The 18678-nt window shown below is 41.9% G+C and overlaps 2 protein-coding genes across 2 annotated transcripts; one reads left to right on the top strand and one right to left on the bottom strand.

The window, feature by feature from the left end:
- Positions 1-4369: 4369 nt before the first annotated feature.
- On the bottom strand, positions 4370-6017 carry LOC103085151 (CDKN2A-interacting protein-like). Its single transcript, XM_082931028.1, is given in 4 exon segments — positions 4370-4472; positions 4681-5136; positions 5360-5627; positions 5630-6017. Coding segments are annotated over 4 exon segments (1215 nt in total).
- Positions 6018-10090: 4073 nt separating this feature from the next.
- Positions 10091-17400, top strand: LOC103084874 (putative zinc finger protein 702). The gene is given in 3 exon segments (XM_082931027.1): positions 10091-10144; positions 10628-10754; positions 15971-17400. Coding segments are annotated over 3 exon segments (1611 nt in total).
- The last annotated feature ends 1278 nt before the right edge of the window (positions 17401-18678 follow it).

The raw sequence follows: 18678 nt of genomic DNA, 5'->3' as shown, positions 1-18678 counted from the left end.
GCCCCTCTCCGGAGACCCTCTCCCTCCCTCCCAGCGCTTCTGTCCTCGCGTCTCCTCAGGCTGGTCCTTGTGCTCCGCAAGCCTCCTCTTCCTAGTCAACTCTTCCGCTCACCCTGTGTAGGGGGAGGTGACCTGGGCCAACCGTGTGACACTCAGTATTCTTCCGTCACAAGTTCATCTCGCTGGAAATTGTTCTCAAAGGGATAGTAAAATGAAACAGATTTAGCTCTTAAAGTAGCGGGTGGATAAAATAGAGAAGTGAATAAAGGAGTGTGATCTCCTGGGGTTTGAGAGCAACATGGGGACAGGGGCCCTGCGTCAGCTGTGGCAGGAGGGACAGCAGTGGTGAGAGCACTTCACAGAGAGTGGGGGGAGAGGATAAAAGAGTTAGAAGTAAGGCCTTCGGAGCATCGTGGTCCTGGGAGAGACCCAGAGGACAGGTGTTGACTAGAAGAGCAGAGGAAGACAGAGCAGGAAGGAAGCAGAGCCGTCTGGGGTGCTGTAGAGTGGGAGTGTAACAGGGATAGAAGGAATGTAATCTGGAGGGCAGAGAGGGAGCGGAGATGGAGGAAGAAAGAGGCAGAAATATATGGATATTTAGGACAATCAGAAAAGTTGGGTGTACAGAGCAACAAGAGGGGGAACGAGTTGCAAAGTAGTGGGGCAGGACAGGTGTGATAAAATAAATAGGGCAGAAACATCAGGAGAGTAGAGGGGAGCAAAGAGAAATAGGGAGATAGATAAAGAATGAAATAGAAACACATAGTAGTTAGGTAGAGGGGGAAACTGGATACACATGGGGGTGAGTTCTTTGGATATGGATGATTAAGTTGTGATATTTTAATTTGTTGCTTTAGAATGTAAAACATTTAAAGTTTATCTGCTTATGTTATCCACCTCCGGCTAGATACCCAAGGGAAATGAAATCATTATAGCGAGGGAAATATTTGCACTGCAATGAACATTACTGTATTATTCACAACAGCCAAGATGTAGAAAGAACTAAAATGTCTGACAAATGGATATAGAAAATTTATTTCAGCCGTAAATTATGACATTATTATGACAGAAAAAGACAGATATTATAGGTGGAAAGTAGAAATGTCTTACTCATAGGGTCATAGAGTATAAAGGATATTAGGAGGGGTTGGATGGTGGGGTAAATGGGGAGATGTTGGTCAGAGGTTACAAATGTTCAGTTGTAAAATGAAAAAGTACCACATGTATATCTCATGTACAGCATGCAGACTATATAGTTAATCACACTGTGTTTCTGTATACTTGGAGTTTGCTCTGAGCGTAACACTCAAGTGTTCTCACTACACAGAAATAAAATGGTAATTGTAAGTTGATGGAAATGTAAACTACTTTATTGTGATAATTATTTCACAGTGAATATACATCCATCAAATAATCACATTATGTGCCTCACAGGTACACGGTTGTTACTCATCCATTCTACCTCAGTTAAGCTGGGAAAGAAAAAGAAAGTGAGGGGTGTGCTGGCCTTGCCACTGCTGAGTGGTGCTCAACCCAGGCTTCATATTAGATCCATGAGGCATTTTGCATATACATGTTTTGTACCCTCTAATGAGGGATTCTTCTTCAGATCGTCGGTGTGAGGCCAAAGCTCAATAATATTTAAAGTGCCCTCAATTAATTCTAATTTGGATCCGTTCCTGAGCATCATGACTCTGAGTCCCCCATTCCTGAGGGATGAGATCTGGGCTGAGGGTGAGGGCTCTGCTCTGCGTGGGGATGGATCAGGGCTGGTCTGTGACCTGCAGGGGATCGTCGGGTCCAGCTGAGGTGCCCGCTGCTGCTGGGTACGTGAGGGCCTCACCAGGAGGGGAGCGAGATCTGAAGAAAGGGTGGGAAACTCACCTGTTGGTGTCTTACGAGTTTACTGTCCTGAGCCCCTCCTGGGACAGTGGGCAGCAGAGGACTGTCTGTTCCACATGCTGAGGGCTTCCCTGTGTGTGTGGTGGTGACTCAGGAAGGGGGTGTGTCGATTCTAAGAATTAAACAGCCTGTTTTCAACTTTCAAGGTCAACCTCTAAAGACGCAACGTTGTCTGAGGTAAAAGCCCGGAAGAGGAGGGAGAGGAAAGCAAAGGAGTCAGAAATGGCTCTTTCTCAGGTAAAGTCATATTCTCAGTTGTTTCTTCTGTCTGTCCTTCCTGAAACGCCCTTCTTTGGACTCGCTGATTTTGTCTGACTCTGAAGTATCCTGCCTGACACCTGTACATTCACACTCACCCGGGGGCTTCCCTCAGGGCCTGTCACCTCCACTTAGATCCCATCTCCCCATGACCCAGTGACCTGGAACTTGTGAAAAGGCTCCACTGGGCGCAGTCCTGGGCAGGACTTCACACCCACAGATTCAGGCAGAGTGTCAGTGCTATTGGGTGGGAGGGGTTGTTTAGGGCCCCATCTGGATGGATTGTCTCCTCTCTGTAAACCAGGATAAAGAAACTGCACATGAAAGTCAGTTATTAGGTGTACAATACCTGGTAAAATCTGGGAGTAGACCAACAAGGGGAAATTTGTTCTGACTTTTTCTAAGGCAATTAAGCTAAATGAGTGAGTCACTGACTTTAGAATCTTAATGATTGGGAACGTAATGAAAAATTCAGAACCAGACATCAGTGATAGAGGGTGTTTTATTCCATCATCTCTTTCAAACTATGAAATAAATGTCTGAGAGGTGGAAATTCCTTAAATCACTTTTATCACATTCATTCTTCAGATTTTGTATTTTCACTGTGCTGGTTTTGTTCTTTGGCACAGAGAAATTTTTATGTTTGTTGAAGGTAAGGTTTCCTCTTCATTGTTTATCACATAGGTATCCAGTTTCCCAGCACCATTTGTTTTTGTTTTTTTGTTTGTTTGTTTGTTTTTGCGGTACGTGGGCCTCTCACCACCGCGGCCTCTCCCGCCGCGGAGCACAGGCTCCGGACGCGCAGGCCCAGCGGTCATGGCCCACGGGCCCAGGCGCTCCGCGGCACGTGGGATCCTCCCGGACCGGGACACGAACCCGCGTCCCCTGCATCGGCAGGCGGACTTTGAACCACTGCGCCACCAGGGAAGCCCGCACCATTTGTTTTGTTTTGCTATAAATTTAATTAATTATTTATTTATTTATGGTTGCATTGGGTCTTCATTGCTGCACGCAGGCTTCTCCCTACTTGTGGCGAGCGGGGGCTACTCTTCGTTGCGGTGCACGGGCTTCTGTTGTTGTGGAGCATGGGCTCTAGGCATGTGGCACGCCAGCTCAGTAGTTGTGGCTCGTGGGCTCTAGAGCACAGGCTCAGTAGTTGTGGCACATGGGCTTAGTTGCTCTGCAGCATGTGGGATCTTCCTGGACCAGGGCTCAAACCCATATCCCCTGCATTGGCAGGCAGGTTCTTAACCACTATGCCACCAGGGAAGCCCTCCCAGCACCATTTGTTAATGGCAGCTGTCTTTTTTCCACTGTGTAGTCTTAGCATCCTTAGTATCAGTAGATTTTAAATATATACAAAGGATCATTTCTGAGTGTTCTCTTCTGTTGCATTGGTTTATATATCTGTGTTTATGCCAGTACCACACCATCTTGATTACTTTATAATATGTTTTGAAAATTAAAGCGTGGCCTCCATCTTTCTTCTTATTCAAGAGTGTTTTGGCAATTTGCGGTCCCCTGAGTTTCTGTGATGTCTGGCCTGTGTTTTTTCTATTTCTGCAAAAATTGCCATTGTAATTTTGATATGGTTGCATTGAATATGTAGAACAGTTTGGGTCGTTTGTTTGGACATTTCAAGAGTTTTGAGACTTCCAGGCCATGAGTATAGATTTATTTGTATCTTTGGATTTCTTTTTTTTTTTAGTCTGAGGCAACTATTTTCTCTTTCATTCTTTAACAGACATGTTCAACATTATGGGCAACATTCTTAAAACCTTAAGCTTCACAGACTTTCAGACATTCAAATACTACGGTCTCCTTTTCTTTGATGTGAAGGATTATTCAGCTAGAAAAATAAAGCATGGTAGACAATACATTTTCACCAAATTCAAAGGAGTACAAAAATTAAGACTACAGAGCTAATGTGTTGTACCTAATGTGTCATTAAAAATAGAAGACAGTATTTTCTTCAGCAAATAAAACAGCATATTGGTATGCTGTTAATGCATAAAGCTTTTAATGTATACTGTCATTCACAAATTATTTACAGCTTCCACTGTGTGAAGAGACCTAGAATGTAGATTTTCTGCAAATCTGGAAAAAAGCAATACAAAATTTGTGAAAGCCTGTGTTTCATATTATACAAAAGTAAGCAAGTTTTTCTCTTCAAATACCAGATATTGTATGCAGTGATATTTTGGACATATTATAGTAATTCTTGAGGATGTTTTAATGCTGGAGGTAAGTTTACAGGCCTTGACTCTTCATCGAGGAGTACTGAGTCTTCTGTTTCACTGCTTCTATATTTCCTTTTACCGTTTTTTTTTTTTTTTTTTTTGGCGGTATGCGGGCCTCTCACTGTTGTGGCCTCTCCCACAACAGTGGAGAGCACGGGCTCTGGACGCGCAGGCTCAGCGGCCATGGCTCACGGGCCCAGCCGCTCTGCGGCATGTGGGATCTTCCTGGACCGAGGCACGAACCCGTGTCCCCTGCATCGGCAGGCGGACTCTCAACCACTGTGCCACCGGGGAAGCCCTCCTTTTACATATTTTTACCACCATCTTTTTCTTGAGAAATAACTTCCAGGCTTCTCTTGATGCAACTGCTTTTGCGTTTTCTTTGCTTTTTCCACAGCCAGTGCCCAAATACACAGGCTTACATCTCAATTCACAAACAGTACTTTCTTGAGAGCTCTTATTTTGAGGCAGATCTGCCAGTTCTATTAGTGGGACAAGAGACACATCCAATGTTGCTTTCAGAGCCTTGATAGCTGCGTTTAGGAGCTCTCCATGATTCATGCTGGGACTGAAGTCACCAGCAGCCACCAACTTCCATGCCACCATTTTGTACAGTCTATTGACAGAAGGCTGCTTCTGTTTCACATCTTCATTGGTTAACTTGCAACAAGAGAATCTGACAGAACTCTCGCTCGATTGCGAAGTACTTTCAGAAGGCAGCTGTGAGGTGCTGGTGCTGGTGCTTCAGTAGTTGTGGCACGTGAGCTACTCTTTTTTTTTTTTTTTTGCGTGGTGCGGGCCTCTCACTGTCGTGGCCTCTCCCGTGTGGAGCACAGGCTCCGGACAGGCAGGCTCAGCGGCCATGGCTCACGGGCCCAGCCACTCCGCGGCACGTGGGATCTTCGTGGACCGGGGCATGAACCCGCGTCCCCTGCATCGGCAGGCGGACCCTCAACCACTGCGCCACCAGGGAAGCCCGAGAACTACTCTTAAAAGCCAGCTGGCACACACTTGCTATGGAAGTGCTTTTGGAAACCAGAGAGCCACTGGTCTGGGAGCTTTTCTTGGAAGCTAACAGTGATGCAGCTACCTGCGAAGTGCTTTTGGAAGTCAGCATCGTGTTTGCTGAGGTGGTGCTTTTGGGGGTTAGTAAAGATGTGCCTGATGAGGAGCTGTTTTTAGAAACAGATGACGAAACACTTGCCTCTGAACTAGTTTTGGAAGTTAACCTCTTGAAGCTGTCTCTGAACTAGGTTTAGAAGACAACAGTGGCAACTCTACTTCTGAGCTTCCTGAGGAGCCCAACAAGGGCACCTCAATCTCTGAGATGCTTTGAGAGGCTGAGACTGAAGAGCCTTCCAAAGCACTCTTTTTCGGGGATCCACTTTGTTCTCTGGAATCAGTAGATTGAGTCACATGACTATTCACACTGGATTTCAACAACGAAGAAACAAAGGACGCTGAATCATGTTTATCTGGAGCTTCTGGTTCAGGAATTTTTCCAGACCCTACCGTTGTTACCTGAGAGGGAATGCTGCTGCTGCTTTGGCTGGAAACAGATCGCTCTCCATCACTTGTGGAGCTGTTCTGACTCAGGGCACCAGAGCTCTGTATCATTTCTTTTTCGGTTCCACATATAAGTGATATCATATGATATTTCTTTCTGTGTCTGACTTACTTCAGTTAGTATGACAATCTCTAGGTCTATCCATGTTGCTGCAAATGGCATTAATTCATTCTTTTTAATGGCTGAGTAATATTCCATTGTATATATGTACCACATCTTCTTTATTTTAATTTTATTTTATTATTTATTTTTGGCTACCTTGGGTCTTTGTTGCTGCATGCGGGCTTTCTCTAGTTGTGGTGAGTGGGGACTACTCTTCATTGTAGTGCGTGGGCTTCTCATTGTGGTGGCTTCTCTTGTTGTGGAGCGTGGGCTCTAGGTGCATGGGCTTCAGTAGTTGTGGCACGTGAGCTCAGTAGTTGTGGCACGTGAGCTCAGTAGTTGTGGCTCGTGGGCTCTAGAGCGCAGCCTCAGTAGTTGTGGCTCATGGGCTTTGTTGCCCTGTGGCATGTGGGATCTTCCCGGACCAGGGCTCGAACCCGTGTCCTCTGCATTGGCAGGCGGATTCTTAACCATTGCGCCACCAGGGAAGCCCCGTACCACATCTTCTTTATCCATTATTCCTTTGATATTTAGGTTGCTTCCATGCCTTGGCTCTTGTAAACAGTGCTGCAGTGAACACTGGGGTGCATGTATCCCTTCGGACCGTGTTTTTCTCTGGATATATACCCAGGAGTGGGATTGCAGTGTCATATGATAGCTCTATTTTTGTTTTTTTTTTAAGGGACCTCCATAGTCTTCATAGTGGCTCTACCAATTTACATTCCCACCAGAAGTTCAGGAGTGTCCTCTTCTCTCCACACCCTCCAGCATTTATTGTTTGTGGGGTTTTTTTTGTTTTTTTTTGCGGTATGCGTGCCTCTGACTGTTGTGGCCCTCTCCCATTGCGGAGCACAGGCTCCGGACGCGGAGACTCAGCTGCCATGGCTCACGGGCCCAGCCGCTCCGCGGCATGTGGGATCTTCCCAGACCGGGGCACGAACGCGTGTCCCCTGCATCGGCAGGCGGACTCTCAACCACTGCGCCACCAGGGAAGCCCTGTTTGTGGGGTTTAACATCTTTATTGGAATATAATTGCTTTACCATATGGTGTGTTAGTTTCTGCTTTATGACAAAGTGAACCAGCTCTGCGTATATCCCTATATGAAGTATTGCTGATTTACAGTGTTTGGTTAGTTTTGGGTGTACAACAAAATGACTCAATTTTATATATGTTCTTTTTCAGATCCTTTCCCCTTATAGGTTATTACAGAATACTGAGTATGGTTCCCTGTGTTATATAGTAGGTTCTTGTTGGTTATCTATTTTATACAAAATAGTGTGTTTATGTTAATACCAAATCCTAATTTATGCCCCTCCCTTCTGCTTTGGTCACCCCTAACTTTCTTTACTATGTCTGTGGGTTTATTTCTGTTTCATATGTAAGTTCAATTGTATCTTCTTTCCTTCAGTTTCACATATAAGTGATATATTTGTCTTCTTTGTCTGGCTTACTTCACTTAGTATGATAATCTCTAGTTCCATCCATTTTGCTGCAAATGGCATTATTTCATTTCTTTTTATGGCTGAGTAATATTCCACTGTGTGTGTGTGTGTGTGTGTGTGTGTGTGTGTGTGTGTGTGTGTGTACACACACACACACACACACCACATCTTCTTTATCCATTCATCTGTTAGTGGACATTTAGGTTGCTTACATGTCTTGGGTATTGTAAATACTGCTGCAGTGAACATTGGGGTGCATGTATCTTTTCGAATTATGGTTTTCTCCAGATATATGCCCAGGAGTGGGTTTGCAGGATCTGAATCTTTCTTATTTAACTCTTGTTCTGCCAAAGTTGGATTCACTTTGTTCTCTTTCTGCTTCACTGAGGTGTAAAAAATTCTCAAGTGGAGATCTTTTCCCTTTTTGTTGTAACCATTTAGCCGTGTAGATTTCTCTTTTTATTATAGCCTTCAAGTAAAATGGGGGTATTGAAGTGTCATATTGTTACTGTGCTGCTGTTGCCCTCTTTTTTTAAAAATTAATTAATTTATTTTTGACTGTGTTGGGTCTTTGTTGCTGCACGTGGGCTTTCTCTAGTTGCGGCAAACACAGGCTACTGTTCGTTGCGGTGTGTGGGCTTCTCACTGCGGTGGCTTCTCTTGTTGCGGAGCATGGGCTCTAGGCGTGCGGGCTTCAGTTGTGGCACACGGGCTCAGTAGTTGTGGCTTGCAGGCTCTAGAGCACAGGCTCAGTAGTTGTGGCGCACGGGCTTAGTTGCTCCGCGGCATGTGGGATCATCCCAGACCAGGGCTCGAACCCGTGTCCCGTGCATTGGCAGGCGGATTCTTAACCGCTACGCCATCAGGGAAGTCCCTGTTTTCCTCTTGATTTCCTTTTTTTTTTTTTTTTTTTGCGGTACGAGGGCCTCTCACTTGTGGCCTCTCCCGTTGCGGAGCACAGGCTCCGGACGTGCAGGCTCAGTGGCCATGGCTCACGGGCCCAGCTGCTCCGCGGCATGTGGGATCTTCCCGGACCGGGGCACGAACCCGCGTCCCCTGCATTGGCAGGCGGACTCTCAACCACTGCCCCACCAGGGAAGCCCTCCTCTTGATTTCTGTTAACGTTTGCTTCATTTGGGGGGAGGCTCTAATGTATATATTTATAACTGTTATATCTTCTTGGTGAATTGACTCGTTTAAGATTGTATAATATCCTTTGTGCCTTCTGTCAGTTTTTGCCTTTGTTTTGTGTGATATAATATACTCAGCCCTGCTCTCTTTAGTATGGAATATCTTTTTCCTTTCTTTCACCTTTAGCTTTTCCGTCTCATTTGATGTGTGAATGTTCACATTTCCAGCTGTCTGACACACTCTCTCTGTGTCTCTTACGCTTGGTCTTCCTTTTTTTCTCCTGTTACTTCCTCTAGTGGTCCCTGCTCAGGCACACTGAGCAGTGGTGAAAGGCTGGTGCCCTGGCCAGCCCCCTTTGTTTCACTGTAATTACAGAGGATATGTATTAAGTGTTTACTTTTCATGACGTTTGGTGAAATGTTCTTGCTTAATAACAATATATTTTTTCCATACGCTTTTTTTGTCATGATTTTTAATTCTCCAAGAAGTTTTTAACTTTACCACTGTGATAATTTTCTTAATCTGTGAAAATAGTGTATAACACTAAAATTCTCTAATTTTGTGTCAATGTTTTATTAGTGGAAAACAAAAAAACCGATGATAAAAACAATTGTCCTGAAATATGTAAAGAGATAAGTCTTCTCGTTCCAGTTGATTTTGTGTTGACGTGTGTGATGGGTGCCATGGATGTGCAAGCCATTCACTTAGATAAAAGACATGATTTCAAAAGTATATATCTTTTTGCAGTTGAAATTATATCTTCAGTATATTCCGTGGCCTTGGTGGTGGGATGAATTGGGTGATTGGGATTGATAGATATACACTAATATGTATAAAATGGATAACTAATAAAAAAAAGACCTGTTTAATAATAGAAGACATGAAGAGATGAAACAGATTTGAATCCTTGTTTTAATGATTAAGGTACATATACATAAGCAAGTGTCTGCAATCCAAAGTAAAAGTAATAAATGCCCTAACCAAGGTGTGTGTGTGTGTGTGTGTGTGTGTGTGTGTGTGTGTGTATTTTGTGGCCTTGAATTTTTTCGACACCATCATGTTAATGGTTTAAATAGTAGTAAGATTACTAACATTTTATGTGTATGTGCATGTGCTTGTGTGCCCACATCTATAATGACCTTTCATGCTATTCCATGTCATTCACCTTGAATGTCTTTCAAGCTTTTCTCAGGGATCCCTCTGTCAATGTATTTTTTTTTCTTAAACATCTTTTTTGGAGTATAATTGCTTTACAGTGGTGTGTTAGTTTCTGCTTTATAACCAAGTGTCAGTGAACTTTTAATGCTCTCCTTCACTTAACTGATTTTTAAGCTTCATTTCCAGGGCTCAGCCACCTGAGTTCAGGTGCTTGCTGTGTCATTGCTTAGCTTCTTGACTTGGTTTGAGTTTCTCTTTGTGTCTCTGACACAGTTTTCTGCTCTGTAAGATGGGAACATATCTTTCTCGAATGAGCTGTTATATTGATAAGAAGTTCGTGCTTGTAAAGTACTTATTTTGAGTAATGTTTTGTCTATAGGAAGTATTCAAACACTTTTAGTCATTGCTGTTTCTGTCATTATCATAATTGAAGATTTTGAGTTTTCTTTAAAGCCATTGTGGACTTTGTCATCTCTGAAGCTACCACTCATAGTGTAACTTATTTAAATATTGAATATCACTGAATGTTTAGAACATAGATCAGACACTTCTGCATAGGCAACCCGTTGTTTAGTATTATTTATATATGTTTTACAAATTCTCCACAAAGATGACAAATCCATATTTATTGGATGATATGATAATCTCTTATGAAAAAGCATAAGAATTTAAAATAAGGGACACAGTATTTGCTCCAAATACCTTAACACAGATCTTTCAGAACATATGCTTGAACCAAATCGATCCTTATCCCTCTCTCATCTTTCCATTTTGTGTGAAGATAACTCTTCTCATGACCTGTTGTTGAAATGTATTTTCATTTCAGGAATGGTTGACCTTCAAGGATGTGGTCATTGAATTCTCTCAGGAGGAGTGGGAATGCCTGGACCCTGGTCAGAGGGCCTTGTACAGGGACGTGATGTTGGAGACCTACAGGAACCTGATCTCTGTGGGTGAGGATAACTTCCCTCTAGAAGTTGGGATCTCCCCTTGGGTGTTTTGCATTTTTCCCTGTGTGCTTCTTGGGAGGCCCTGTTTTTGTCATGTGATCTGAAAGCCCTGTTGACACAGATACGATGCAGCATCACGAGTTTAAACTGACCCTTTCTTCAGATGATCTGCCCATTTCATGTTACATTAGGGGTTGTTCAAGAGCTTAATTATGTTTAAAGCTCAAAGGCAAACTTTTAAAAGATATCCAATTTCTTGTCTTCTGCCCTGTGGCTTTGACTATTTCTTGGAAGAGTGTTAGATATATGTATTGCACTGTTCCCAATGCATTTAGAAGGAGGAGTTGGATGAATTTGTGAAATGTTTTTCCTGACCCACCTGTAATGTCCTCCCTCCTCAGCTGAACAAAGAGCTGTGGTTTTGGAAAAACCACACCAACTTACATTTCTTTGTTCTGATAAGCAGAAATTTCTTTTTCTGATCTGAACATTATCTCTACTTTTGGAGCAAGAGGAAGAGCCCAGGACTCTGGTGAGTGGTGTGAAAATAGCAAAAAAACCAAATGGGTAGGAATGTATCAAAAGTGTGAACAGAGATGCGATCTCAGGGCAGAGAGGAAGCCATAACATTAATAGTGTTTGGGAACCTCTTCAGGGTGGAGCGTTCTTTGAGAAAACCAAAGTTTCTTTATTAAACTCTCAGAGGAGACTTTTCTTCTACCCGAGTTATCACTCTATCCTTCCAAATGTAAAATGTATTCTTTCACCCTCCAGTGGTGCTGCAGCTCCTATAGAGAGAAAGGCAAGGTCTTTATCAAGATCCACAACACTCATCATCTGGCTGCTGTGAACTTGTTGTTGCTTGACTTTGAGGAGCATGAGGCGGGCTGTGTTATTGGGTTGTCTTGCCCCCTCTTCTCTCCTTATGGATTTGATTCTATTGGATGCTCAGTTTTTAGTCCATATAGATCAAAGCTGATGCCTCTAGTGTCTAACCCCTGACCCTGTCCTGGTTTCATGTCTGTTGTATTTGGGAGATATAATCAGATGGAAAATACTGGCTGCTATTTAATTTTTATTAATTTAAAAATTTTTTTAAATTATTTTTATTATTTAAATTATTTTTTTTTTTGGCTGCGTGTTGGGTCTTCGTCGCTGTGCGCGGGCTTTCTCTAGTTGGGGCAAGCGGCGGCTACTCTGTTGTGGTGCGTGGGCTTCTCATTGCGGTGGCTTCTCTTGTTATGGAGCACGGGCTCTAGGTGCATGGGCTTCAGTAGCTGTGGCACATGGGTTCAGTAGTTGTGGCGTACGGGCTTAGTTGCTCCGTGGCATGTGGGATCTCCCTGGCCCAGGGCTCGAACACGTGTCCCCTGCATTGGCAGGCGGGTTCTTAACCACTGTGCCACCAGGGAAGTCCCTGCTATTTGATTTTATCTGGCACCTCAGAACGTGTATGGAGCTGTCTCAGTCCCTATCTTCTTGTTTAGATCTGTCAGCCATTTCGTCTGTTCTGCTTTTGCCACACATTTCAGGGGTGTGTGGAATAGCCAGGTGCATTGGATCTTCTGTGATTGTTACTTAGGAAAACTGTAAGGACAGTGGACAGAGAGATCCTCTTTTTGATCCTAAATCCAGCAAGGGGAACATACATGAATCTTTCAGGCTCTTAGCTTGGCATCCCTGGGTCGAGCAAATGGTCCCATCTCGAGATCTTATAATATCCAACTCCCATATCTTGTCTTTTTTCGCTCCTGTACTGCTCTGTCTAGTCTGGGAATGTAGACTCTTCCTGACTTTACTTTCTCCTTAGTTTGTATAAGTTTTCCTCTTAAACTTGATTTTGAAGTACGTAGTCCTAGAGTCTGAAATTGTATCCAGTTTCTTTGCTGTGGTAATCCACCTATGTTTAATGGGCAGCTTCTAGTGGACTCTCTGTAGAGTGGGTTTACTGGGTAACAGAAAATTTTTGAAGGAGAATACTTTCCCTCATATGCTGTAATCTTTTCCCGTTACATAAAAAATCACCGCTTGAAGCTACTTAGTAGAGTGGTCAGCATGTTCTGAGATACAAGACAGAAAGTGTCTGAAGACCTTGACCTATAAGTCTTTCCAGTTTCTTTTCCTGGCTTTGACCCATGTCACAAAAGCCTGTGTGAAGGGCACTGTGACAGTGTTGTTCGCATGTACTACTGTCCATCCCCTTTGAGCCTCAGTACGTGGTATAGCAGTTTCTCCGAACAACAGTATTGTCCAAGTTCACATACTCATATTTGTGAGGCTGTTGACTAAACTGTTGTCCATGCCATGCCACGTGTTCCATCACCTGTGTGCCGTTGTTCTTTCTGCCTTCACACATAATTTTGAAGCAACTTAATGAGAGACCTTATGAAGTAGACTGATACCTTCAGTGACAAACCATCATTTGTTTTGTTCAAGGCACTGCAACTTTCATTTATTATATTTTTATGCATTATAAATGACTGTCTTTTATTTTTATCATTAGGTTTCTGTTTTTTGTTTCTCTTCGTTTTTGTTTTTTATTTGCAATATGTGGGATGGTTGGTTTAGAAAGCCCCCCACCCCATGGTGGAATAGGTGATCAGTTCCTTTCAGAGTTCTTTATGTAGTCTTTTTTTTTTTTTAATTTATTTCTTTTTGGCTGCGTTGGGTCCTCATTGCTGTGCACGGCCTTTCTCTAGTTGTGGTGAGAGGGGGCTACTCTTCATTGCGGTGTGCAGTCTTCTCATTGCAGTGGCTTCTCTTGTTTCAGAGCCCAGGCTCTAGGCATGTGGGCTTCAGTAGTTGTGGCGCATGGGCTTACTTGCTCCGCAGCATGTGGGATCTTAGTTCCCGGACCAGGGCTCGAACTGGTGTCCCCTGCGTTGGCAGGCGGATTCTTAACCACTGCGCCACAAGTGAAGTCCCAAGATCACTTATCAAAGAAAAATATATTAGTCTTGGTTGAGAACAAATTCTAACTGGAGAATATAGGGTGTCAGTTGTCAAGTTGGAAGCAGCACAAATCTTATTTTCTCTGTAAGATACTTTGGCTCTGAATGTCACTGCATCACTGGAAAATGGCAGGACAGCTTCCAGGCATTTGGCAATGGAGACTCTCTCCTTGTCATAAACTATAGTTGGAATTTTGGGGTCTTCCTTTAAAAAAAAAAAAAAAATTATTAAATAAATATTCTTGATGTTAAACTATTACTGAATATATGATTTACAAATATTTTGTATTATATCATACATTGTTTTTTCACTCTGCTGAGTATGGTTTAGTGCACAATAGTTAATAGTTATGATGTAGTCCAATTTATCTGTTTTTAGCTTGTTGGCCTGAGCTTTTGCTGTTATATCTGATAAATCATTGGTGAATCCAATGTTAAGAATCTTTTTTTGTAAATTTACTTATAGGAGTTTTATTCAGTAGGGACTTAGGTTTAGATCTTTGAAGCATTTTGAGTTAATACAATAATGGTCCAACTAAATTCTTCTGCATGTGGATATCCAGTTTTCTCAACACCTTTTGTTCCATAGACTGCCCTTCCCCCATTATGTGGTCTTGACAACCTTGCAGAACATCATTTGACCTTATACACGAAAGTTTTTTTCTCAGTCTCTTGTGTTCCACAGGTCTCTCTATCTTTATGCCAGTACCATACTGCTTTGATTAGTGTAGCTTTGGAAAAAGTTTTGAAATAAAGAAATGTGAATTGTCTGACTTTGTTTTCAAGCTTCTTTTTGCTATTCATTGTGTCCTGAAATTCCACAGCAATTGTAGGATTGATTCATCTGTTTCTTCAGCAAAGCGGTATTGGGATTTGGGATTACACTAGGGATTATTTTGAATATCCTGATAACTTTGGCTAGTATTGACATCTTGACAATATCAACTTCAAATCCATGAACTTGGGGTATCTTTGTTTGCATTTATTTGTGTCTTCTCTAATATGTTTCAGAAGTCTTTATTTTGCAGTAGTTACAAATCCTTCCCTTCTTGTATAATGTTATGTTTAAGTATTCTTCTTTTTTGATTCTATTGTAAATTGAATTGCTTTAATTGTTCTTTTTTCTTTTTTGCGGTACGCGGGCCTCTCACTGCTGTGGCCTCTCCCATTGCGGAGCGCAGGCTCCGGACGCGCAGGCTCAGTGGCCATGGCTCACGGGCCCAGCCGCTCCGTGGCATGTGGGATCTTCCTGGACCGGGGCATGAACCCGTGTCCCGTGCATTGGCAGGCGGACTCTCAACCACCTTTTTTTTTTTTTCCCCATACGCGGGCCTCTCACTGCTGTGGCCTCTCCTGTTGCGGAGCACTGGCTCCGGACGTGCAGGCTTAGCAGCCATGGCTCACGGGCCCAGCCACTCCGTGGCATGTGGGATCTTCCCGGACCGGGGCACGAACCCGTTGTCCCCTGCATTGGCAGGCGGACTCTCAACCACTGCGCCACCAGGGAAGCCCTGCCTTGTTCGTTTTTAATGTTTAGAAACCCAGTTGGTTTTTGCATGTTGATGTTGTATCTAGTAATTTTTTTGAAGTCTTTCATTATTTCTATAAGTTTTTGTTAACTTATTAATGTTGCAGAATGCCTGTTATGGGTATGTCATTTTGTAGAAGATATTTATAAAAATGTTTTGTTTTCATAAAAACTGTTCTATTGAATTCTTTTTCTCTATGGTATATATGTTTTATAATTCTAAACAGTGACATATTATTAGATAAGCTTGTTTTGGATTTTTTAGCATTACAGTATATTGTGTGTTCATTAACATTTATTTATGTACACCAGGTATGCGGCATATATCTATAGTATAATGTATTTTTCTCAGAGACAGCAGTATGTTTACTGTTAATTGGTACATGCTTTGGAGTCATGGTGGAAAAATTGCATTCTTTTGAGAGCTGACGTCAGTTTTTCCTGTATGAGTGTTTTTGTCATAGAGGGTTTGCAAGTAGTCTCCTCTAAAATCAATTTGAATTATATTTTATAACTCTTTTTTTAGTAAACAGTTCTATTGCTTTAGTGTTTCTAATAATTTTAAGATCATAGTTGGGAAATTTCAAAATTTTAAAAAAATGAACAAAAAATTTAAAAATACATAGTTGGGAAGTTTTACAACTGTGTTTGGTATAAGTATTACTTTTGGTGTAATATCATATATTCAACATGAAACAGTTAATTTTGAATTTATCCCTGTGGCTCTTTATGTCTTGTAGATATCTGTCCAATACATGTGGTCAAGCAGTTACAACCCAAAGGGAACAGTGATCCAGGAGAAGTATTTCAAAGAGTGATCTTGGGAAGATCTAAAAGTCGTGAAATCAAACATTTTTACCTCACGGAAATCCAGAAGAATATGTATGACTTTGAGTGTCATTGGAGAGATGGTGAAAGAAATTACAAAGGAATACCTATAACCCATAATGGAAATCTCACTGATAGAAGAGATACACATGGTAGAAGGGATGCAGGAATCAAGCCCATTGGAAATAGGCTTGGATTAAACTTCCAGGGTAAACTGCAGGTATTTCAAACTGACAGGTTAATTTCTGAATGTAATGAAGTTGAGAGGTCTATCAACAGTAGTTTCTCATTTTCACCACTTCAAAGAATTCCTCCTCATGTCCAAACTAACGTTTCTAATGTACATGGGAATGATGTTATGCATCCTTTAGTACTGACACAAGATCAGAAAACACACAGGGAAAGAGATTTTAAATGTACTGAGTGTGGGAAAACCTTTAGTTATGGCTCAATTGTCAGGAATCATCAGATAATCTATTCAGAAGAGATATTACATAAATGTGATGTATGTGTCAAGGGTTTTAGTACAAAGTCACACCTTGCAGTTCATGAGAGCATTCATACGGGAAAGAAACCTTACCGGTGTAGTGATTGTGGCAAGGTATTCAGTCAAAAAACAACCCTTGCAAATCATCAGAGAATTCATACTGGGGAGAAACCTTTCAAATGTAACGAGTGTGACAAAACCTTTAATCGCTACTCAAACCTCAGTAGACATAAGATGATTCATACAGGAAAGAAATTATATAAATGTGATGTATGTGGCAGGGTCTTTAGTCGAAAATCAAACCTTGCAGATCATCGGAGAGTTCATACTGGAGAGAAACCTTATAAATGTAATGAGTGTGGCAAGCTGTTTAGTTACAGTTCACACCTTTCAACTCATCAGAGAATTCATACCGGAGAGAAACCTTACAAATGTAATGAGTGCGGCAAGGTCTTTAGTGAAAAGGCAACTCTTGCAAAGCATCAGAGAATTCATACTGGAGAGAAACCTTACACATGTAATGAGTGTAGAAAGGCCTTTAGTCAAAAAGCACATCTTCAACTTCATTGGAGAGTTCATACTGGAGAGAAACCTTTCAAATGTGATGAGTGTGGCAAGGTCTTCAGTCGAAATTCACACCTTACAAGTCATCAGAGAGTACATATTGTAGAGAGACCTTTCAAATGTTTTGAGTGTGGAAGAGCCTTTACTGAGGTCTCAACCCTCACTAAACATCAGAAAATCCATACCTGAGAGAAATTGTGTAAGTGTGATATATGTGGGAAGGTCTTTAAATCTCAAAGTACAAGAGAAACTACAAATATCATGAGGGTGGCAAAGCTTTTATGTGCGTAAGCCTCACTTATGATCAGATAATTCATACTGGAGTGTTACATTACAAATGCAATGATTGTCTCAAAGTGTTTAGTCAAAGTGCTTACCTTATGATCCATGACAGAATTCATATTGGAAGGAACTGTGAGAAATGCAATGAGTGTGATAAGTTCTTAAGTGTGCTTTCAGGCCTAACTTGCCATCAGCTGATGTATACAGGTGAGAGCCCTTAAAAATATAATGAAGGTTGTAATGCTTTTAGCAGCTCTTCACATCTTAGGCTTCCTGAGAATATTCATACTGGATAGAGCCCAGATACATGTATTTAATGTGGTCAGGCCGTTGATAATGCATTCTGGAAAGAATCCTCACCAGTGCCATGAATGTGAGAAATCTGTTCTCATGGCTCACATCACACCAATAATCAGGTAGTCTGCACTGGACAGAATGTTACAAATGTACTGAATTTTACAAAGCTTTTAGGTTGTGCCTTAAACTCAGGGATCATCAAATACTTCATTCTTTAAAATGCAATGAATATGTCAAAATTTAATATATTGCTTACTCATACTTAAATACCAGAATATTTATCGTGGAGAGAAACCACACAAATGTAATGTGTGTGGCAAGGATTTTACCCAAACATCACAGTATGTTTTACCCAGCATACTGGAGCGATAACTCCCAAATGCAATGAGTGTGGCAAAACCTTTACGTTAAGTTCACGTATTAGGGAGCAGCAGAGAGTCCATGTTGAAGAGAAGCCATGGAAATGTGAATCGAGGCTTTATCCAGGCCTCCCCATGCACTGGACTTTAGAATACACATCTTTAAGAGAAACCACACAAAGCAATATGCGTGCTAAGGCTTGTAACTGAAGAACAAAACTGTGGAACACAGGATTTATGTTGGAGAACAAGATTTCAAATGTTATGAATGTTGTAAATATGGATACATCTAGTAAGTTTGGTGTCATGAGAGAATTCATACAGGTCATAAAGTGTATACATGGAAACTCTTCATGAATCAGTGCATTCTCAGCGTTTAATAAAAAAAACTCGTGTTTGGGGGAATTCTTACAAATGTAATGAATTTGTTGAGTTTTTCAGCAGTTTTTTCAACAGACCACACATCAGAGAATGTGTGGTCGGAATAAACAAGTCTTTAGTTCTCTGAGGTTAACCTGAGATATTATATACTGCAGAATCATTACAAGTCACAATGTGTTAAAAGATGGTGTGTGGGCTTCCCTGGTGGCACAGTGGTTGAGAGTCCACCTGCGATGCAGGGGACACGGGT

The sequence above is a fragment of the Lipotes vexillifer genome, unplaced genomic scaffold (genome assembly GCF_000442215.2).
Source record: "Lipotes vexillifer unplaced genomic scaffold, Lipotes_vexillifer_v1.1 scaffold1665, whole genome shotgun sequence".
Classification (NCBI taxonomy): Eukaryota; Metazoa; Chordata; class Mammalia; order Artiodactyla; family Lipotidae; genus Lipotes; species Lipotes vexillifer.
Note: the sequence above shows the minus strand (reverse complement) of the source record. Positions and strands in the feature narration are given on the sequence as shown.